Here is a 24,209-nt window from a genome sequence, read left to right as displayed (position 1 = left end):
ATCTCTAATGCAGAAAACTATTCACAGCAGCACTTTGTCCTGTTAGCGTCCTGTCAAGCATACCGTGCTGAAACAGCTCGGTGCAAGGTCACACAAGGGTGGACTCGGCACATGAGAGGAGGCAGGACAGCGTGGCTACGGGCAAAACTACAGGAATACGCCGTTAGATTGACTTAGGCTTCCGCAGCATCACAGCCCGAGCCCATAGAGTCAGAGTGAGACTGTGGCTGTGAGAGATAAATCAATTACATCTTTTTATAAATTGGAAACAGGAACTAAAAGCACATTATTACCAGAGTAACACAGATGGTCCAAACAGCAATAATTTCAATATCAGATGGTCGACCTGGAATTAATTTAGTAGTTTGAAGAAAAATAAAGGATAGTAAGTTTAATGCGCTGTCTTATAGGATCAAAAAAAATGAATCCCCAAAATCTTGCCTCTTTCAACTTCTACCTTCTGTCACTATCACTGTTAACATTATATTATCATAAAATTATGGTATTATTAGTACACTTCATCTTCCACAATGGTTCTTTTTTTATTTCCTCTACTTAAATAGAATGGTGAAAGTACATACATATCAGAGATGCTGTTTCTGCAACAGCTTCAACAGAAGAGATCACAGTACTAGGGCATGAATTACTTACGATCACAAGTTTCAGATGAAGGCAGGAGATACGTTAAATATAAAAGTTGCGGCATCCCCATATCCCAGCATAACACTGGCATTCAATGCCTTCACAGTGTTCGAATTATGTAAGAAATTCGGACTAAGAGCAATATTATTTACTGGAAATGTCATCAACAATCACGAATTCAATTTCTATTTCAAGAAAATATTTCCATATTAAAAGCTATAAAAAGCAAAGGTTTTAAGACTAGAATCAACCAGCAAAATCTTGCTGTTATACTTTAAAACCAAGTTCTTGCTGTTGTAAGTCATCGCACATTAACAGAAACAGCATGTTTGAGCTCACGTGCCTTTGATGGTAAAGGAAACAATTTAAAAAAACACAGTAAATTTTCATCTCATCTTGGAAACCATTGCACATTATCTTTTGTATTTTTACAAGCATATATACAAATATATAGTGTTTCTTGTACTTAGAAATTTATTTAAGAAAAAATGGGATTTAATGCTGAAGGAAAACCATAAAACCATAATAAAGGCTGCATTTGAGATAAGAAACCCTTGAGGGCTGGAGATATAATTCCTTTCATGCTGATGGTATTTGTCAAACTGGCAGGTCTTTTCAATAGAGAAGGAGGAAAAAAAAAAGGAGGGGAAGCACATTACAAATAGCCTTCCCTCTTATCTCCTCCTAGCCTTCTCAACGACTACTGAACACTGAACGGAATTTTGCTCAGCTTCGAATCTCTGATTTGAATTTCTCTGTACAGATTGGATAAAACAAAATACAGACAGTTAACCAACCAATTTTTGGTGTTTTAGGTAAAAAGTCAAAGAGAATTTGTCATCTTCAAACCTCTTTTGACGATTTCCAAGTACTCAAATTTCCAGACTTACTGTACATTTCCAAGAAGAAAGTGACAAACAGCAAATGCAGTCTGATTTTCAACATTGTTTATCGATACTGCATCCTTTTGTGCATTTTATTTGCTGTATCAAGTCTAATAAGGATGGTAAACTTTATGGAGTAAAAACTAAAAATATTTTCCTCTGTAAAATGTCATGTACTCTTAAGGTATTATACAGATAGTAAGTGGAAGATATGGTATTGGTTGTATTTACCACTGTCTGTATGTATCAGTGTATAACATATAGCGCAAGGAAGCGTGTACTGCTTTTAATAGAAAGTTACTAAGCAGATGGAGTGATATTATTCATCCAAAACTGACTAGCAGAATTTTTAGTCACTGAAAAGTACAAGGAATCCAGGGGCTTTTCTTCCTATTAAAAAGGCTTCTACTTCAAGAAGAAGTTGTACCACATTATTTCATTATAAGAAAGAGATTCATACTCTTCCCTAGCGTAGATTAAATGGTTACCAAATGATATAGAGGTGGCTCTGAGAGTGAATTTGCCAGCCACACAAATTACTTACATGATGAAACATGCCTCAGAAATGCACCAGATTTGAGGTGATCCAGCTGGCGCTGGCAGAGAAAAACCAATGAGACTGACCCTGAAAGTCTTGACAACTCACTCCCTACAAAATTTTGTAAATAATATATGGAAACATGAAGGAACTGAAATATTCCCTTTGTAGAAAACACTATGGAAACTCAGATGAAAAACTGTAAGCATTGAACAGAAGAGCAGCTTATTTACACCTCATCATTTTCTTCCCCTACTCTGCAATGCCCAAGACTGCATTTCATGTTTCAAGATTGAAACGAAGACTTAACATCACGACCGCTAAGAACTTGCAGGTGGAACTGTCTCGAAGTGACACTCTCACTGTTCCCTTTAAAGAATGGAAAGGGTTCACGCTTCCAAAATATGATAAAAGGAAAAAGACTTACTTTATATAGTTTAATAGTAATTAGAGTAATGATCCAAGGTATAGCAGAAACAGGTTCATTTCCTACCAAATGGGATTTAAACCTACAGCTTTCATCTCCGAGGAAAATGCCCTAACCGTTCAAGCTAGGTAACTCTTCACTACTACAAGTTAATGCTGTTCCACTGAACAGCATAAAAAAAAAGTTAGAAATAGGGAGCAAAAGTTGTTAGGACAGTCTCTAAAAAAAAGGGGCGACCAGTGTTCCATACTTTACTTCCAGGATCACATTTGCATTCTGCACTAGCAGGTCAGTTTAGTGACAACCTCTTAATACACTTGGAGCTATGCTTTAAGAAAAGGTATACAAAACTACCTACTTTATGTTTACATTATAAAAACATTTCTCAATTTTAAAGTATTTAAATAGATGTGAAATGCCAATCCATTGATTCCACTCAATCATGCTCTCTAAGCCCCGCAGTGCAGCCTTACGTACTACATAGAATCCAATGTCAGATTTCACTCGTATGTTCTCTTTACATATTTCCAATAACTACTCTGTCAGTTTTACTCTGGGAAAAGAAGAAACATCTGTTCACAAGATATGGACACACATCATATTTTTGTCTGGTTCTCTTTTATTTGTTTGTTGTCTCACAAAAAAAACATGGAAGTTAGGTATGAACCAAAAACATTTTCCAATTCATTCCAAGCTGTATAAATATTTGTCTTTATTCAGATAATAAAAGTTTCCTTCCTCTCAGGAAAACATAAAGGCAAATATGTTTGAAACATATAGATCTAACCCGATCTATAAACTATAGATCAACATCTACAGCAGAGTCTATATATGTAACAGTGACTCCCTAACCAACATTAAGAAAACAACCAACCACCTTGAGCTTTACTATTAAATGGAGCAATTAGTGCATTATATTATTATGGTTTTGCTCTTCCAATAGTACAGTGATACAGAGGTCATTGCTACTATAGACTGCACCAGAACTACATTTATGAATTAAGTGCTCAGGAGCGCATAAAACTTAATCTATCACAGCCAATGCTTTCCATTTTCTTTATGATAGCACACTGATAATCCATTTGTAACTCCAGAAGGAGGGAGAATTTTAAAAATAGACGGGTTTGCATGGAGGGTGGAGGGGGAGGATAATCTTTACAGACATTTAAACTTGCTCGTTTTGTTGATCACAGAGACTAGAGTTGAAATAACTTATTTTACAAGCAAACAATTTATGAACAAACAATTCATTTTATTACAATATACAACCAATGTGTTTGTTTACAAATGAAACTGAAGTTAATCTCATGATATAATCCTGAAAATTATTTCCAAAGAGGAAAAAGTTTTTAAGCTTTGTTTGAAACTTAATATTTCACATGCAATATTGTCTTTCATAAGCAATTGAATTTGCCTATTATTTAATCCATAATAATAAATTTAAATCCAGATAGTAACAAAACTTACAAAAGAAAGATTGCAGAGTACGTTATCATCTTAAACCTATGGGTTATTGCACTTCTCCCATACATACAGACAATGATGAAATACAACTACCACAAGGAGAAAGCATGGAAGCAGCTGATATGTTCCAATGGTTCCAGTTTTTGACTTTCATAGAGGTTCCCTGTCAGTCATTCTCTGTACTTCGATAGGATAACCAGATATTTTAGCAATTGGCATACATGAAAAAAAAGGACAGAGACTGAACACTTCATGCACTGAAACTACAGGAACTGCCTTAGGCATACAGAACTATATTCTCTAACATTACCATTTGGCCAGGAACCAAAATAAATACCCTTAGTCTTAGAAAAAGCTTTTTTTTTATTATTACTTTTTTTTAATACTAGTCTCAGTAGTTAGAATCTGTTTTCAATTCTGTGTGTCCAAGTAATCTATTTTTATCTGCAAATTTAGCATCTGAATACACATAAAATGTAATCTAAGCTACTTTCCTAAGATCTGATTGGAATAGAAATGCAAGTCTTAAGCATTGTACATGTGGTACAGGGGACTCCCGTACCACAGTTCTAAAATTTAAAAAAAAAAAAAAAAAAAGGAGTCTTATGAATCCCAAACTAATTCATAGTCCTATCCTAAAATTTTAGAGTACAGTCTTGAAATTTTTTTATCTGCAGTTGAGCTGAAAACAAGTTCTTCAACATGCACACGTGCACAATTGTGTATATACATACATATAAATATGTATTTAATACATATATCTATATAAATACATAGCGTGGTGGTTGGGATTTTTTTGTTTTTAATTAGTACTTCAACAGGTTCCCCAGGGGGAAAATTGAGCTCTCCTTCAGAAAATTAAAACGCACATGGACACGGCCTTCCAGCTACTAATCTACACATTTAGAGACAGAGAATCCTTCCAGTAATGTTAATCTCATACAAATTATAAATGAAATTTATACAATGCCTTTATCAGCACTGTAACATTAATTATAGGGAAGCATAAGTAAGAAAAACAGATGATGTGCTTTTTAAACCTTCATACCAGATACAAAGACTGAGAATAGAAGTGAAGAAACAAAGCTGCAACGCTGCACCCCTCTTTTCCTCCCAAGCTTACAGGAGAGAAGAGAGTGTGGTAGGGTTCCTGCTCCAAATCTGGTTACCAGATATAATCTTGTTCTAAAAAGCTGATTGTTGGTATAGCCCAGTTCACAGCACAACGTCTGCTGTTTTTCAGGACAATACTACAGAGTTCTTTATTCTCTGGGAGAGCTTTCCATGACTGTTCCAATACCAGAGGGCCAAAAGCAGCTAGAAGAATCCATAATAATTTTTAGCTCGCTTCAATTACACCGGAGCCCATTGGATAGCAGATTCAAGTACGCTATTTTTGCCCAAATTCATATAAATGTATGTACAAAGCACATCCTTTGTTATGTGCTTTATACATAAAATATCCTTAGTTATGGCCAAAGAATGAGATGTCTTCATGAAGTGGTTTCATTTTGTTTATAAATGTTTAAAAAAAGTTAAGAACCGCATTGCATGGAATGTTATTTATTTCACTGCTCTCATCCTTTCACAGAATTCAGCCCAGTTATTGAGCTGCCTACTCATTAGACTAACTTCTGCAAAACAATAATACTTCACTTGGAGCAGGAGTTGGAATAGAACTTTGTATAGCAGACAGATCACTATGGTTTCCCTCTGAAGTATATTGTATTCTTTATGCAATGTATATAATTAAATTAATCAAGTATTCAGAAAGAAACCTGCCCAGCACACTAGCCTGGTTGAACCACTCTACCACTACGTAGCCAGAAAACACAGTGGTGAACACAGTCCAGTAACAACTGATGCAAGTGATTTTGTTCCTGAAGAGAAAAAAAAAAAAAAAAAGCAGACTGAACTAATGTCAAACTTAGTACCAAAAAGAAAACATAAGCAAAACATCAATACTGACACATGTCACACTTCCTTTCTAGTTCTATTACACATTTATTTAAACTAATCTCAGCGGGATCTAAGCACTTCATAGAATTGAAAGTGATTATCTACTTTCTTTCTACCATGTCTCAGTCTCCCAAAGGTATGTGATTTTTATTATTACAAATTAGTGCTAAGGAATTGGGAGAACTCAGGGTACAGGTCCTAATATATAGTTTCTCAATTACACAGCAAAGACTTAAGAACAAGATAATATCTCATTTTGAAAGATAAATTCCTATTAATTACAAGTATGCAGCCAGATTTTCAGACAGACACAACCCAGTTTGCATTAACTGTCATTATTACGTACGATGACTATATAATATACAAACTGTCCTTTCCACATGTAACTCCCTGATTTCCAAAGAGCTGTCAGGGAGCACAGATTTTCAAAAGGAGAGCATATATATTTTTGCTATATACACCCACACAAATTCTTTTAGTAAATGAGAAAACTGCTACAAGTATCTTTCAAAACACTATAATGGAAGAATTGAATAAATATCCTACACTGAACATTGCCATTACATCCATAATAGGCAGGATCTCACCAGTTGAGACCCTTCAGCTTCTTTGTATGTACTGAACAGTAACTATGGAACGCCAGTGAACAGTAGATAAAGAGAAGCCATAACCACCATCGGTTAGAAAACTGCAGGTCAACCACAGCATTCAAGACTGAGCCCAGTGGCAGCCCTGTCGCCATTGCCAAGGTTCCTCTTTTAGCATAATTTCAGCAATGACAGCACGGTCAGAAAACACCTCACCTCTATGAGGATAACCATTTGTGGATCTTTAAGGAGCTGCCAGAGCAACTTGGCGGCAAGTCTGGTGGCAAAATATCAGAGGAGGACAAAAGCATACCAAAGGCCAGGTTTCTAAAGCTCATTTTATGCACCAGACTTCTCATCATATGTTTACTACCATTTAAGTAAATACACCAAACAATATTAAATTATGAAAATCAGGGCATCATAATTGTTTTTATAACGTCTCCAGATTTCTGAGTCTTCAGCTTTAACAAATATATTCAGATGCAGCAAGCATTTTAAATGACTGAATTGAGCTCTTGGCTCATGACACTTATATTTGACTGTCCAAAACTCATGCATGTAGACTAAGTTCAGTACCTACAGAGCAATGACTGATTCCCAAAACGAAGGGAAAAAAAAAAAAAAAGAAAAAAAAGTAATGCTATCCTAAGCTTGGTAAAATTAATGGCTCTCTGGAGACACTTATCTCCCTCCATTGACTAGAGGAAGAGTCTGGATTACCAGATTGTATTAAAAACCAGCCTTTTAGACAGCTAAACTTAACTGAGATGAATCCTCCCAAATAGTTATTTCACATTAATATGAAAAACAGTAAGCGTTTTCATGGATAATAAAAAGCTGAAGTAATCTATCCATAAGACTATGTCACATATAATAAGAGATATAATCAAAACTACTCTATAGCCCAACTGGAACGTAAATAAAATAGGCTCTATCTCCAGGATTCAGCTGGTTTCCAGACAGCACCCATTTTTTACAAGGCAGAGCGTAACACTCCATCACTTGCAAGGTATCTAGGAAACGTGATTCTGATAGCATCACATATTTTTTTCTTCCAAGCACAGTTCAAAAACTCATGATACAGAGTAAATAAAACTCTGAAATATACCCATTCCATAATTATTTCTTAGTAAAATAAGTATTTAACGTTTCCTGGAAAAGTATGTCTTTATCTAATGTGTGCTGCAAGACTGTGTTTTTAATTTGGTGAAATGAATAATACAGAAGATTAAGTCTGAATCAAATCAATCTTCATAGATTAAAACTTCTTTAAAAGAGTAATTACTACATCAATTTCTTCTGTCCTTCATCAGTTTGATAACACATGAAGAACATGAATTGCAAGAAAATACGAATACCATAACAAATATTGTCATGAACTAGAAAAAAGCAAAATATTGTCCCACCTTAAAAAAAAAAAACAACACACACAAAAAACAAACCAGTATACAACATTTTCATGAAGTGGGATAAAATACTCCTGGTGTAAGTCAGAAAGTTACACTTACTCAGATCCTGGGACTCATACTATTATTTCTCAAGTGCACATTCTACAAATAATTGTAGACCAATAAGTAATATTATCCCGTAAAATGAGGGAGGAGCTCTATTTCATTAAAAATTAAAACCAGATGTAAACTGAAGTGAGAAGAAAATCAATAGCTCACAGCATCAGATGCCTACAAGAACCTACAGAATACGTAATACAGGGATACGGGGCGGCGGGGGGGGTAAATCAACTGTTCTGAAAAGGCGTTATTCACACGCTCAGTGAAACTGGCAGGAAATAGCACATATATGTTCCCAGTACTTAATTAACTGATTGTATTCTTATGACAGCAAATGCAGAACGGTTGATATCAATACACAAAGCCGTAAAGAGCCATCAGTAAGTCCTATAAAAAGGATCATGTCTCTCACCCTCTTCTACCACTGTATTCAGATGATAAATGCTTGCCAAAAATAAATCCAGGCACTATCCACAAGCTATTCTCAACAGGATCATCCACAAGTCCGTTTCCCGGAGTGCTCTGACACATTTCCCAATTTTTAGTTCCCAGGACAAGTGGCTGTGCTTTTTGGCCCACATGTGACCTGTGTGTTTATATTTGCAGCCTATGCATAAAATATGGACATGAACATTAGGGAAGGGAAAAACTATTTATGGTAAGAACAATAGTGGCAGTAAACAAGACAGGAAACACATTACGGGCTCATTAAATTCCCTCAGATTTACAGCCTCCAGAATCCTATAGGGAGGCTTTTCCATAACTGCACAGCTCTAACGTTTAGAATCATTCTACAGACTGAAAGCTTACAGCCATCTAGTCTTGTCTTGAGACTGTCCTTTACCTTAAACACTTTTTCTCCAAAGTCTATTCTTATCATATATTTATAAACAACAATCTTTTCAGCTCTCAGCCTCTCTCGTGAAATTAAATACACCACACCCTTTTATTATCTTCTAAAGGCTCTTCATGCTTCAGTCAGCATTAATACCACTCACCACGCGGAGGCCTGTTTGGTTTTTTAAATGTGTGTTGCCAAAATTCTACAAAAATATCCAGGGTCTTGAGAACTGCATTGATGTTTCTCTCCTTTTTTCATTAGGACAACATAGCCCACTTCCACAGCCACATACCGCTCCTCACTCAGACACACAAGCCACTGTCATTTCCAGCAATGTGCCTTCAGTTTGTAGGGGAAAATTCTTATCATTTCCTAAGTGTATGACTCGCACTCTGTTCCATTATCTCATGTTAACTGTCATTTCCAGACATCTCGTTCTTCCTGAATGACAGTCCAGCCTCCTCCCAACTGGTTGTCAGCAAAGTTTTGCAGGGTGCTTTTGTTACTATTCACTTCTACTGTTAAACTCGGGTAACTGGGAATGCATTCTGTATTTTGACATTTGTATTGCATACTAGCAGGCTCTGGTGCTTCACAAGTAAACATTTTTTTAGCACCATCCTTCTAAGACTGTCTTCTGTCCCATGAAACTAAGCACAAATAGCCGAGCCCTTTTCATTGCAATTTTTTAAGCAACATAGCTGCTATTCATATTATAAGACAGTATTAAGCACATTTTTTTTTAAATTGATCATTTTAGTTACTATGTTTTGTCCCACAAACAAAAAAATTAATACTATTACGGAACAAAAGCCTAGTTTTAATTTTACAATATAATTTATAAATATCTTGAAGGTGTTTGGGATCAAGACTTTAAAGGATCACATTAGCTGGACTTGAGAAAGTAACACAGTGATATCTAAAACTCAAATGAGAAAGATACAATACATACCTATATCATATGCAAGAAAGTCAGCAGAAAAGCACTTTGCACCATTACTCAGGGAAGTATCATTGTGAGTGTTGCCACCAAAAATGAGCATAGCTCCATTGATTAAGACAGCTGAATGAAGATACCTTGCAAAACCACTTTCTTTCAAAATAGTCCTAAAAAACATGAGAATAAATTAATACATACTAGCACATGAGAAACTATATATACACATCAAGAATATTTAGTTGAAAAAAAATTCAAAGTACAAGGAATACACTAACGCTATTAGTAAATATGATGAAATGTATTCTGATGGTTAAGGTTATGAATTCTCTCATGTTACAACAAATATACTTAGCATTCATTTAAAACATCATGCTTTTTTTTAATTAAAAATCCAGTTTGTTAAATAACAATCAGAAGTAAATTACATCATGTTTACATTCTTCAGAAGTGAATAATGATACAGTTCATTTTACTCAAAACTGAAAACTCATTCATATTACTAATTCCTATTGTTATATATTCTTAGCCACGTTGGGGTTTTTGCTGAAGAAATGCACTAAAGAAGTCTTTACAAGGTTAAAAGAATCTTTACACCATGCTAAGTGTTGGGTATTTTTTTATTAATGGAACACTCAGACCTGGAAAAGAAATGGTAGAAGCCACTCTAGTAATGATCAAAACCACTTGCACTGCTTCATTCATATTCAGGCTGGCAGACTCAAACATACAGAATATCAGTACCAAAAAAAAGTCCATGCACATTGAGTCTCACTGAGTCTCTGATCTCTCTTCATTCATTTTAGCCTCTGTCTGTGCAGTCTGCTTTGTGCCAGAGCAATAACGTGGGCCCAACAATAGCCAAGAGCTATCAATACTACCGTTTCAAAGTGGCAGGTGTGGGGATAGTAGAGAGAACAGAATACAAACTTGATTCAATCACAGCAAATAAATCTTACCATTTGTGGGTTTTGCCAGCTTGAACTAGTTAAGCAGACCAGCTATAGACATGTTTGTGAAGAGCTGATTAGATCACCAGTACAGAATATTATTTGCATTCCCCTAATAACCTTTTACTTCTCTCAGTAATCGAACAGTTTTCAAGTTTAGACTCTTTCACTCGTGTTACTGCAAGCTGCCCACACCTAGAATGAAACTGGTTTGTTTCCTGTATCGCGCATACTGATGACAATCTTTCTTCTGACTGACTAATACTCTCTCTCTTGAATAATACTGATAACGTTTGTTCACTATTTTTACATCAACATAGGTTTTATGGAAGAGGGTTTAAAGTAGGTCTCATTGTTTTGACATAATGATGTAAATTAATCAATAAACTCAAGATATTCTTTAATTGATAAGAGATCAATCACAGAATCATAGGCCACCAGGTCAGAAGGGACCTCAAGGATCATCTGGTCCAACCTTTCTTGGCAAAAGCACAGTCTATACAAGTTGGCCCAGCACCCCATCCCACTGAATCTCAAGAGTGTCCAATGATGGGGAATCCACCACTTCCCTGGGGAGATTATTCCAATGGCTGATTGTTCTCATTGTCAAAAGCTTTCCTCTTCTGTCCAACAGGAACCTCCCCAGGAGTAATTTGTACACATTACCCCTTGTATTTTCCATGTGATTCCTTGTAAAAACAGAGTCTTTATCTTCTTTGTAGCCACCCTTTAAATACTGGAACATAGTAATAAGGGCTCCCCTAAGCCTTCTTCTCTCAAGGCTTCTCTCAGCCTTTCCTCATGTTGCAGGCTTCCCAGTCCTTTGATCATCTTTGTGGCCCTTCTCTGGACCCTCTCCAGCCTGTCCACATCTTCTTTGTGTAGCAGGGACCAAAACTGAACACAGTATTCCAGGCATGGCCTGACAAGTGCTAAGTAGAGTGGGATAATGACTTCTTTATCTCTGCTGGTGATGTCCTTGTTGATGCAACCCAGCATCCTGTTGGCTTTCTTTGCTGCAGCAGCACAGTGTTAGCTCTTATTGAGCTTGCTGTCCACCAGGCCCCCCAGGTCCCTTTCCACAGAGCTGTTCCCCAGGCGGGTAGATTCCAGCCTGTGCAGCACTCCTGGATTATGTTGTCCCAGCTGCAAGACCTTACACTTATCCTGGAACTTGGTAAGGTTCTTGTTAGTCCACTCTTCCAGCCTATCCAGGTCTTCCTGCAGGGTGGCTCTCCCTTCCAAAGTGTCCACTTCCCCGCTCGTTTGGTATCATCAGACTTCAAAGTACACTTGAACCCATCATCCAGATCACTTACGAAGATATTAACCAGCACTGTGGCCAATATCGATCCCTGAGGGACCCCACCTGTCACAGGTTGCCAGTTTGAAAAGGAGCTATTTACCACCACCCTTTGGGTGCAGCCTGTCAGCCAGTTCCCCACACACTGCACAGACCACTTGTCTAAACTGTTTGTTTAAACAAGCTGAGAGGAAGGTGTTAAACCTAAGTTCCCATATCGTCATTTAAATAGATTCCGCCCTATCCCTAGAAAGTAACAAACAAGGGAAATACCAAAGGCTAGATGAAAGTAAATGATTTTTATTGCTTCAAAATGCAATAAAATAATTTCTTCACGTCACCACCAATGTGGTTCTACTTGTAATCCTTTTTTTTGTTCTGTTAAGTGACTTGCATTTTTGATTGTGTATTTCTGCTTAATATGCTTAGAAAATAGAGCACCATAGAAAACAGCACACAAATAGAATGTGTGTGTTTTTCCAACAAGGAATTAGCTTGATACAGAATATTTATGGTATCTACCCAGAAAAACATGATATCTGGTTTCAACTCATCAGTTAACAACATATAGAATTAGGAATGACAAGGAAATAGAACACAACATTATTTTTAACAGTTATTTTTAACTAGTAATGGAAAAAATACTGCTGCTATGAGTTGAAGGAACAATAATATACTAAGAACTTGTTGTCCTTATCCATTCAGATGATAGATTTCTTTCTGTCTTTGGCTTTACCAGTTTTCTACAGCTCCCACCTCCTAACTTACATTAATTGCTATACACTAGGCTCTGTCTTGATTATCCTGCCTTGCAGTGGTCTACAAATAGTTGTCTCGATCACTAAAGGCCTAAGGAGCCATACGCTGTTCTGAAGAACACTAAGGACTCTCTCCTTCCCATGGTGGATATAACAGCAATCTCTGCAGTTTTTCTGTGGGATAGTCACTTTTCCACTTCTCACCCTACTGCGTTGCCCCAGCCCATTGCACAGGGTTGGGGGGTTTTGTCTAATTTTTGCATATTGTGTGCTGAGTTTCATCCCTCCTGATGACAGAGCTTTTCCCCAAGATTCAACAGAAGTGGAAGTGCAATACAGACCAAGTTTGTTAATTTGGCCACGATTTTCACTTTTCATTAGCATCACTGATGAGAGCAATCTTCAGAACTCTCCAACACATATCAACCTCATGCAAATTATGTGAGAGTCTCAGCACACTTTACACTGAATTCATTATTTATGCACATATACGTGTATCCGCAAACATTAGTCCATGTTAACTATACCAATGCCAAGTGACGCAGCAGGATGATATTGTAATGGTAACAGAAATACGCAGGAGCCAGCAGGTGCTTCCACTGTTTGAGACTATTATCTAAGCCCGGCACCACATTGCCCCCCAGTTGCCAACCACAGCAGCATGCAAGTAATGCAAAGCAATGCAGGTATTACACACACTGTAATTCTCCATAATATATTAGAAATAATGTCCACATTAGAAATTAAGATATCGCCCCCTCACATACCAAGAAACATAAAGCTTATGCCTAAGTGATACGAAGAAATGAAACCCCACATGCCACTGAATACAACAAGCCACCAGCTTTGTATGCCAAGCCTTAGTGAAGTATATGAACCTCAGTGAGAACAGACAGAGAAATAGAGAGAGTGAGCGAGTGCAAGAGAAACACAGAGACAGCGAGGACAAGCAAATGGTGAGTGTGAAAAAAGCCATGGCATGAGAAAGCCATCATGGTTCCACCTCTTCCTCATACCCCACCTAGCCTGTGGTACGTTCAGGCTCAGCTGCCTCACCGAGTGCTTTGAAAACTGATTATAAGATGTCACAGATACGGTCAACAAACATTTTATTACCATGTAAGTGTCATTACCCCATTCTGTCAGCCAGTTTTCAGTCCCACAGTACAGCTGACTTCTAGTGTAATACTCATGAAAGAAATAAGAGCTAAGTTCTCTAGAAGCTGCAGAGAATACCACGTTAGTATAGAGTAGATAAAAGCTAATAATGAATGCTTCTATATGAAGAATGAACAAAAATATTCCAATAATTATTATATTGTTGAACAGACCCTCAAAGGATACAATATCACTTTTGTTCCAAGAATAGAGTATAATAAGAGAGCATTAAAATTCCAGCAATTTAAAAATACATTAAAGGGGACAGAAAACCCTTGTAATAATATTTCCAAGTGCCATGAGTTAGTGGCATTCAAAAAACAAGATCCTCAGTGAAATCAAACCCACGTTTCCAACATCTGAGAACAAGTCTTGTGTGCTTAAAGTTAAGTCATTAGTGCTCAACAAAAATACTAAATTGCAAGAATAAAATGTTCCGAGAAATAGTTCTTGATCTCGAATCATCTCTAAGGTAAGAAAAAACATTTCAGGTCACTTTCTATACATAACATATAAGTAGCGTTCATAAGTTACAAACAACTTGAGGAACAAGGAACTGAAAAACAGAAACACCAAGAACTTTAATAACTAAGAATCCCTATACAATACCAGGAATTTTCTCACTTATTTCTGACAGTTTTGTGAAAAATATCCTTCCACAGCTCTTAGATTTCTCATCTTATTTATCTAACAGGTACTTGAATGTGCATCGGCAGTATATTCATACCATGTGGGAACAGTACACGTGTATTATTTCTGCATAGTGGTTGTGTCTGGATAGGAGAACCTTCTCTTAATGTGTACAACATGCACAAAGCTTCCTCTCTACCATTCCTTCGATGTGTAGCTCCATTAATCTGGTGGCTAAAGTCTAATCCCTCACCACAATTCTTCCATTTTGTTGCAGATAGTGTACCGTTCTGCAACATGCAAAGGATACAGCAGTGCCTACACAACTTTACTAGAACCTTACTCTATGTTTATGTTTTCTTTTTCAGTAATAAATAACTTAGTTTCCTACGTTATAAATACCACTTACCATGTTCGAGTATTAACTTCATATCTGTAAAGGTCATCCACCAATCCATATTTATTGCCAGGTAACGCTTTGTATCCACCATGGACATAAACAGATTTTGTCAGTTCATCATAGACACTAGTATGGCCATATCCACCTTGCACAATTGCTCCTTTTGTTTCTGGTACAAGCCAAGAATTAGATCCTAGAACAGATGCACAAAAGACAGATTTAAGGGTTACTGTTGCTAAAACACAATACTAAGAGTTTTAAGTATACAAAATCATTTTTCGGTATACTTCTTAATACAGCAATAACTAGGGACTTGTTTTAAGTCATTTTATACCAATGTATCAGAATACCTGCAATTAGATAATGTTATTAGACTTATCTGCTATTCTTGATTAAATGAAAAATACGTCGTTGTTACAGGTGCTGGGCAGTATCTCATACACTCCCATGTGTGAGTTCAGCACACACCCAAAACAGAGAAAAAAGCCCAAACCTTTTGAAAAATATGGAATATGGAGTTACAATTCATTCTCACTCAACCTTAACTTTGTCCCACCAGAGATGGCTGATGAGAATTCAGTGCTCCAGCTACTGCAGCTGCATTAGGAACACCTGTACTTAATCAGGGGGAAACTGGAGAAGCCTGGCAGAAACTGAGCTGCTGTGAGTTGTGAGAAGCATGTAACATAAGGTAGCTCAAAGTACACATGGATACAGATAGACACTCTGCTAGTAAATTGTAAAAGTATTGAGCTAAAATCAGTTTCCAACTACTTTTTCTTAGTTATTTAACTGCAAATATACCTATTCGGTTGCTGAAAACTCACAAAAGGATAATTTGGTAGCAGCTCGTTAAGCTGGCACTTAAATCCATATTTTATAACACATCATTAATAACTGCAAAAAGAGACCCCAAATAAAACCATTCACAATAGCTGTTATGACTGAATAATAAAACACAACTGGAAACTGTTTTACCACAGCAATGAAAAAGGTAGAGAGGTTAAGTGACTTCTTGTTGCCTGTGGCCCCGAAATTTCCATTTTATCCCCTCCATCTTCCCAGCTGATGACATAAGCCACAAAAAGAGCAAGCCAGGAGGTATTTCCTGTAGAAGCCAGACTATTCAAAAGAGCCTACACAGCCAGTTCTACGGATGTGAAATGGAATAAATAATTCACTTATAGCCTCTTGAAGATTATGTCAGAAGAATAGAAAGCATGCACAAGGACTACCAAAAATCAAGCAGTCTCCTAATTCTTAACCTAAATTGGCTGCCATCATAAAGTTATTTATCCAAGGACAGCATACAACACCATACACCTTGCTTTATCTGAAAGTTCTTTTAAGTTCCATTTCAATTTTTATCTGATATTATGTAGGTAGTTTAAGATTACCTCTTTTTCCTTCAGATTCTTCTCTTCAGTGAAAAGACTCATGACTTTCAGTTATTACTGTTGCTATTCTACTTTCATTATATGGTTTTCAGGCACTGCCTCTATAAGCAAGTTACATTTTTTCCCGGTAACGAGTGCTTACAGAAGCTATAGATTAAACTGGAAGACTTGTGCTGATTTTTTTTGTGTATGAATGCTGATATTTATGTAATATACTATTTCTATCTGACACAGTGTATTTACATTATTTATACGCAGTATAACGTAATTAGTATTTTATTCCAATCTCCATGCTGGATTTTATCAAGCTTTTAAGAACTGCAACTCTTAACACAAACATCAAATTTGTACAAATACTGTATTTTGCGTACACATTACCTTGTTAACAAATAGATTTACATGATACAATTTATGTAAGAGGGTTGGTGAGGAGTCAACCTGCAGATACACCCCTCTATCACTAACACCATCCTCATTTTTTCCTGTAAATAGTGATTAGTCCTAAAGATGTGCACATATACTTTTCAGGGAAAAATCACTGTTCCTCCACATAAATTTACACAATGGTGTTGATCATATGCAGATTTTGCATTTATATCTGACTGCTTTATGTAGTATTTAGAACACTGTCATGGTAAAATTGAATATTGCATGGCTTTACATGACTTGCGCACAGATATGAATAGCTGTTCCTTCTTGTGTAATAGAAATCATGTGCTATGGATAAGTACCTAAATTTGAGAAGAGGTCCAGCAACATCTTTCTGAAACAAAAGTCTGCCTGATTATTGAATACCGAGATGTACATATTCAGTTTTGATCTTTTTCATGCTTCTTCAGCATCTTGAATATTGCATCATTCAGACAGAAATATACTTCTGTCTGAATTTAAAGACATTACTATGCATATGATCTGGGTTTTTTGTTTTAAAAACAATTCAGTGATATGGATCTTCACCTATCTTTTTTAGACAGAAATCCAATTTTTATTGAAGATATTTACATAACTCTTCTCATACTCAATGAGATCCCACTCTTCCTGTCATTAGATCAAATTAAGTACTTGATTGACCAAATCAGTCACGCGAAACTCTGCGCCCTCAACAGCTTAAAAATCCAAATGTACAAAGAGCTCTATGGATAAACAAACCAGAAATAAGGAAATAGGATTTTTTATTATTATTATTTCCAGATTTCAATTTGTAAGTCTAACAAACAGTGTAAAAATAAGATCAAATGAATTTTGATAAAATGACAAAAAAGAATATCATTCCAATCAGTCCAGGGGCTTCTTTTCATTTGTAATTTGACATTTTTCATCAATATCTAGGGAATGTTCCAGAGAATTCTACCACATAAAGTTTCTCTTGAAATGCTTAGGCAAGTCACTATGACAACTTCAAGTAATTAAATTTGTCAGATACTAAACAACTGGACACAGTTACAGGCTGCAATATTCTGGTCACCTTTGTCAAACAGAATTACACACTTCATGTCCAGCTTTACCATGACCATTCCCAGAAGACTGATCAAGTGAAAGAAAAGAAAAAAAAAAAAAAGAAAAAGGGCATCTACAAAAATATGGAAACAGAAGAAGTAATTACAGGTGAGAGAGAAGCTGAACTCATTAATTTAATGCACAGATGCTAGGAGTACAATGCCATTCCAAAGTTCTGACAGAAGCAGCAAGTGAAATTGCAGACCCAGTAGCAAGCATTTTAAACAAAGCTGGTTAGATATTTCAAAGAACAGCAACCATAGTGCTGACATTAAAGACTAGAGGGAGGAGACACAAGATCCAGATAATTACAGACCTTAATCTCACCTCAGTAACATGCAAAGGTTTAGAACAAGGGATTAAGGTTAGGTAGCCAGGCACTGGTGAAATCTCACCTAGAATATCCCAAAGGCATTTTGAGATAAAGTTGTTTCTGAAACAATGTTTGAAAAGAACTTTTGTTTTAATACGCAGTAATAAATCCACTAAAGAATATCCAAGGAAAGGTAGATCCATTGGCCTGATCCATCCTTACCACAATACCACCTTTAAACAAATTAGGTAAAAAGAACAGGTCCAAGAAGCACCTCAGTGTGCCATCTTCATTTCATTGCAGTGACAAACTTTAAAATTTTTCGAGCAACCATGAAGTTCATGCTAACTTACAAAAAAGAGGAAAGACATGCTACACCGTAGGGCCATTTCTTTTAATGCTATTTCAAAGAAAAATATTTAAACAAAAGCAACCTATAACCTACTTCTAAAGTCATGAAAAAAATTCAGCCTAAAAATAGTGATATTCTGCTAACCCAAACAGTTCTCTGTCTTCTAAAAAAATAAAATAAAGTCACAGAAGACTTATTCAGAAGTTTCCTAATACATAAGGAGCTTTTATAAAACTCAGCTAAAACAAAACACTATTATTATTTTCACCTTGAGACTCACATTGACATTCTTAGAAGGTTTATGAGGTACTGCTAACCTAAAGGGAAATAAATTTTCCTGGGGAGTAACCCAGAAAAGCTTTATGGTTCAAGTTAGTAAAATCATTCACATAATTCCCATACCAGGATTTATCGGTTCCTCAAAAGTCATAAGTCTAGGTACAGCAAGAAAGGACAACAGGAAGCTCTTTTGTTCCTGCAACAACCACCATACCTCTGGAGTAGAAATGAATTCCCGATGCTTTTGCATAGTGAAAGTCTGCCTGCAAACCATATCTGGTTTTTCCAGAATTCGACTTTAAACAGAAATTACTTTCTTGACTAATCAGACAGTGTCAGAGAAATTGCATTTGATGCAATTTGATTGCACGCATTTGATTCCCATTTTGTTAAGAAGAACTACGTAACTATGTGAAAAGCTAGGGAATCCACAAATAATTAAAACTTCTTTAGATGTTCCTTGACCCAGGCCCCACAGAAATCAGGGTCACAGTAAGTAAAGAAGGCTTTAGCACCAGAATTCCACGTATCAAATTCAAAGTTCATTAATACGACCGGATCACTAGAAGTTTCAATTCATACGAAACAAAGGCTAGTTGCCTCTTCTATGTCTCTTTCTTTCAGTAAGCATATGGTAAACGCTCGAAAAAATAGCCTTCATTAGGACTAAAAGCCACGGCTCATAACATTTAAAAAGAATAAAGCAGTACAATTGGAAATGTTAAGGCAGTACAATTGGAAATGTTAAGGCAATGTATGTTTTAAAAGCAAGTAGAGAGAGAAAATTGGACTCTAATTTTTCTTTCCATAATGTCAAAAGCCCTTTCTTATTACAAATTGTCTTTCCTATTCAGGTGGGTTCACAGCAATACTGCTATCACTTCCCATGTCTTTTGAGTTTGGATTCTGAGCTGCTAAAGTCCCACAAAACCTAGTCATTCTTAGTTCAAACCACCATCTGGAATTTTATGGTTAAAAATGATCCTACAGCTGCAAAACTGTAGATAAATGCTACAGCTGACACAGAACTCAGGAAAATTTACCACGAAATTCATCTAACTTAGAGAGGAGGGGAAAGAGGGAAACGCAATGAGGTAAAATGAAACATGAGAATTATCCACGGCGGAAATGGTTCCGTTACAGCATATAGACCACGTTCTGCAAAGCACTGCATGCGCCAATAATCCTTCATCACATAAGTAAACTCACCGAAATCAATGGGTTTCCACAGTAATACCCTATATCGTTACAAGTTTCCTTTATATTTGATGCATGTGAAGCATGTTTTCTCTAACAAACTAAGTTTCTCACTGGTATGTGATGAAATTATCATCTCAGAAAGGAGACATAAAAGCTTGAGAATAATTCAGACCCATAATAACTGCCAGAGAAGTAAGTGCTTTCTCCTAGTCAAAGCTTATTGCCACGGTATGAAAGGTTTGGAGGTTTTTTTCTTTGTTTGCTTGTTTTATACATGCTTAGTTATAGCCTGTTTTATTAATCCACCACAAACATAGCTTCAACATTAAAAAAAAAAAATCAAATAAGAACAAGTTGTACATTTCAACCATAAGACCAGCAATAAAACCCAACAGACACAACACTACAAAGTGAATCATGTACCCCACTTCATAATTAAACTAACCATAATAATAGGCAAGAATAATATTGGTACTTCTACTCCAGACTAAATAAACAGTGTGTGAAGAAGCAAATAAAATATAGCATTAAAATATAAATATTACTTTGAAATTTTGTATTATGCATTCTGTGATTGCTTAAATAACTGAGGGATTCAGATCAATTCTATAGAAAACAAGGAATCAAAAAAGTAACAGAAGATTATAATTTTAATTAGTGGGTATATAAATATTCCTTCAAAAAAAAGTATCAGAAGGTGTAGATTTTCATGTTTATTCTATTGAAATAATATCTGAAATGTACCGTGTATACGATTAAAAAAAAATAATCTTGGTTTATTTCATTCTAGTATTTAAAATCCCCCCTAGCAAAAGCTTGCAGTTCTCAAGGGGAATCCCTGACAGACATGGCAGGTTATTTACAAAAATTAGTGTTTGTTTTCTCTTATTTCCTCTAGTAGCAACATGTATACACTTTATAATGATGAACTAAGTTACTACAGTTCAAAAATCAGACTGGAAGTATCACAGCAACAAAGAACCTTCAAAATAACCAAATTATTTTAGTAAGCACTGTTCATTGCATTCTGTTTTGCCCTTCCTTTTTTTGCTCTACTTAATCTTTTTTACTCTATCTACTCAGTGTTAAAACCAGTAAGCTTGTGGAAAAAAGTAAGTTTCATCACAACAATAACCACTGCATGGAATTTCTGTTTCAATCTTTACCCCCGTTAGAGCGCCACAGCTATATATGCAGTAACACATAGCCAAAGTCATTATACTCCAAACATATATGAAATGCTATTGCTTAACAAGAAACCCAATCTACCTAATTTGAAGGAAAAGATACGAGGTTTTCTTTATTTTGCAAAGTAGATATTTTTTTCTTTCTGAAAACAGGAATGTTCTTCACTTAAAAAAAAAAAAATCAGGATTTTTTTTTAATCAGTACATGATAAAAATTATTTGACAGTGACTTACTGACGTAGTATTCTTGTACAATGCTTGTGTATCCATATACGGCAGAATATCCAAAAATTATAATCATAACCACATCTCTGCTGTCCAGCTCCACTATGTGTGCTGAATGACCTTCCACAGCATATTGTTGGCCATGGACAAGTACCGCAGGAGTCCTGGTACTCCATGTTTGACTGCGTATGTTGAAAATCCACAGCTCATCAGTAACATTGCCATTATTTGTTTCGATTTTGCCTCCATACATATAGATGTCTTCCTGTAAAAATTGGAAAGGAGAAGAGAAAACAAATAATGGATTACAAAAAGATAACATCTGAACTGCATACTTCTGTGCTGCGTAATATTTCATAACTGAACAATCTGATTTAAATCTTCACATTTAATCTTACATTAACCAGCTCAACATCAGACACTAATCCCAGACAATGACATTTAAACTAAACCAACAATGATGGTAAGGAGACTATTTCTCTGAAAAATAAACCCAGCCATGAAAATTACACCAAAATGAATCTCAACCGGATTACTTCAAGCAGAAAAACTTTAATTACATGGCTCTTCTAATTCATACTGCAGCATTCTATTAAAAAAAGAACCTAAACAGAAAGGATATTATATTGTTTTCTTAAGGAACACTTCACAGAATTAAAATGTGATTTTCCACACACTCAGTCTACAGCGATTTAATTCAGCACGTGCACAAGACAGCACATTCTCTCTTAATAGCAAAGTAACTTAAGTCCTGAGAAAATTCACAGTCATCAGAGCCCAAAGAAAAGGGAGAATGTGTGTACAGCATCCTCTTGGACACATTTGCTAAAATCAAATCCCATAGGGGAGTACTTTGAGTTCCTTTAAAGGGAAGCAAAACAGATTTTCCAGACTTCACGAACCACATACCTTAAACAGCAATGCCATCTGTTTTGGTAAGTAATGAATGATTTGCTTAAATATTGACTGAAAACAAATCCTACTAAATCTCAGACTTCGCTTAGAGTTGCAAACCAAGGCATACAAAGTCACAGGACAAATTCCAGCTTGTTGGCTTCACAGACTGACTCAAGGACAGTTTATCCTGGGTAGAAAAGACTGCCTCTGGTTCTAAGAACTATACGTCGTCTTTGCTAGGACATACCAGAACCACATACCGTCTGCATCCCATCTGCATGGTCTTTGTACAGTAGACAATTACCTTCTGCATACTGTAATGTAGTACTCTAGGGTTTACCCTAAATTCAATCATACCTGGCTAAAAAAAAAAAAAAAAAAAAAAAAAAAAAAAGAAGCTGCAGGCTCAGTACCTCAAAACTTTGTTTGGAATGGAACACTGAGCCTCAGAAAAAGAGACCAGAAGATAAAGAAACTACCAAATGTAAGAAGTTTGGATCAACCATGCAGAAATTTCAGACATTGTACAAGGAGCTGATGGTATCTAAATAGAAACCACGTGCTATTATCATCATATGCATCAAGAAAGATGAACTCAAACTGGCAGGCAGCTAAAATATAGATGATCAGTAAAATGACAGTCTATTTAGTCCAGCAAAACAAAGGCTTCAGAGGGTTATAATGCTGTCTATATACCTACAGTTGACGGTAAACAACAGAGTCCAGGACCACATGAAACACTGCCTCATTACTCAGAGATTAGCCAGCACATGACTGACCAAACTGACCTGTCTTCAAGAATACACTTGAAATTTCTGCAAGATTTTCAACTATATTTTTCATGTGAAGCAGGTAAACAGCTCTAGATTTGGAATCGAAATCACTCCTGTGCAGTAATACTGTGTTACCACCTAGTTTGGACTGACAGTGTTCGAACAAAAGATATTCACATCTTTCAGTAGCAATTTGTAGTAGGATTATACACATATACCTGTCTTAACCCATTCTCTTCGTATGGGATAAAACATTTCAAAGAGCTTGGTGAAGACCCACAAAAGCCACCAAAAGGAGGCCATGCACTGATCCAAAGGAATGGCTTGAACAAAATATTCTTAAAAGAATCCTATATGGGTCATTCATCACAGTGCCACATAGATCTCAAAAGGCAAATCAGCATCACTAACATAGACTAATTATTTATTTATTTTTAAATGCAGATAACAGACTACAGAGAAAGAGGGAGCTAATTAGGGAGTTGCAGGTGCTGTATAACAGTATTTGAAAAAAAAAAAAAAAAAAAAAGGATTTCTGACACTGAGGGAAGACACTACACCAAAAAAAAAAAGTGACCTAAAGAGTTGCATGAACTTTGAAATGATTACTCCAACAGCTGACAGCAAGAAAGTCCTCCTCACAGTTCTGCTTAAATGATTCAAAGTTCAGATAAAAGAACACTTCTGTGAGGAACAATCTTTATAAATGACACAGCAGATCCTTTACGCAAGACTATTCACAGAGAATAAGACAAGAAGGTCATGACAACTGCTTTATCAACCACAAAAACAGATTTAACTAAGCTTCACTCAGGGCTATTTCGGAGATTAAGCAGCTCCTAGTGGTGCTGAAAAACACTTCAGAAGTTAGTGACAATCAGCTGATCATGGAGAAAGAAAGGCTCACAGACCAAAGCCAGTGGAAGAAAGACAGAATGAAAAAAATGTTACACGCATACAGGACAAAAACAACATACTAGGCACAAAAAGGTGAACGTTTATCTGGAAAGCCGAATCAGGAGAGATTGTATTAAGGATTCAAGTGCAAAGGGTCCTGAGCAACCTAAAGATTGTGAAAGAAAAGAAGGAATCCCCTTATA

The 24,209-nt window shown here is 36.2% G+C and overlaps 1 protein-coding gene across 1 annotated transcript in view; it reads right to left on the bottom strand.

Moving 5' to 3' along the window:
• Positions 1-24,209, bottom strand: part of ATRNL1 (attractin-like 1) — a 580,396-nt gene that overhangs the window by 425,773 nt on the left and 130,414 nt on the right. The window contains exons 10-12 of the mRNA XM_009881641.1: positions 21,449-21,704; positions 14,999-15,182; positions 9,806-9,960 (exon numbers count right to left, since the gene is read on the bottom strand). Coding sequence (XP_009879943.1) covers positions 9,806-9,960; positions 14,999-15,182; positions 21,449-21,704 — 595 coding nt within the window. The remainder of the gene's footprint in view (positions 1-9,805; positions 9,961-14,998; positions 15,183-21,448; positions 21,705-24,209) is intronic.

The sequence above is a fragment of the Charadrius vociferus genome, unplaced genomic scaffold (assembly GCF_000708025.1).
Source record: "Charadrius vociferus isolate BGI_N301 unplaced genomic scaffold, ASM70802v2 scaffold282, whole genome shotgun sequence".
Classification (NCBI taxonomy): domain Eukaryota; kingdom Metazoa; phylum Chordata; class Aves; order Charadriiformes; family Charadriidae; genus Charadrius; species Charadrius vociferus.
This window is presented reverse-complemented; position numbering and strand designations above follow the sequence as displayed.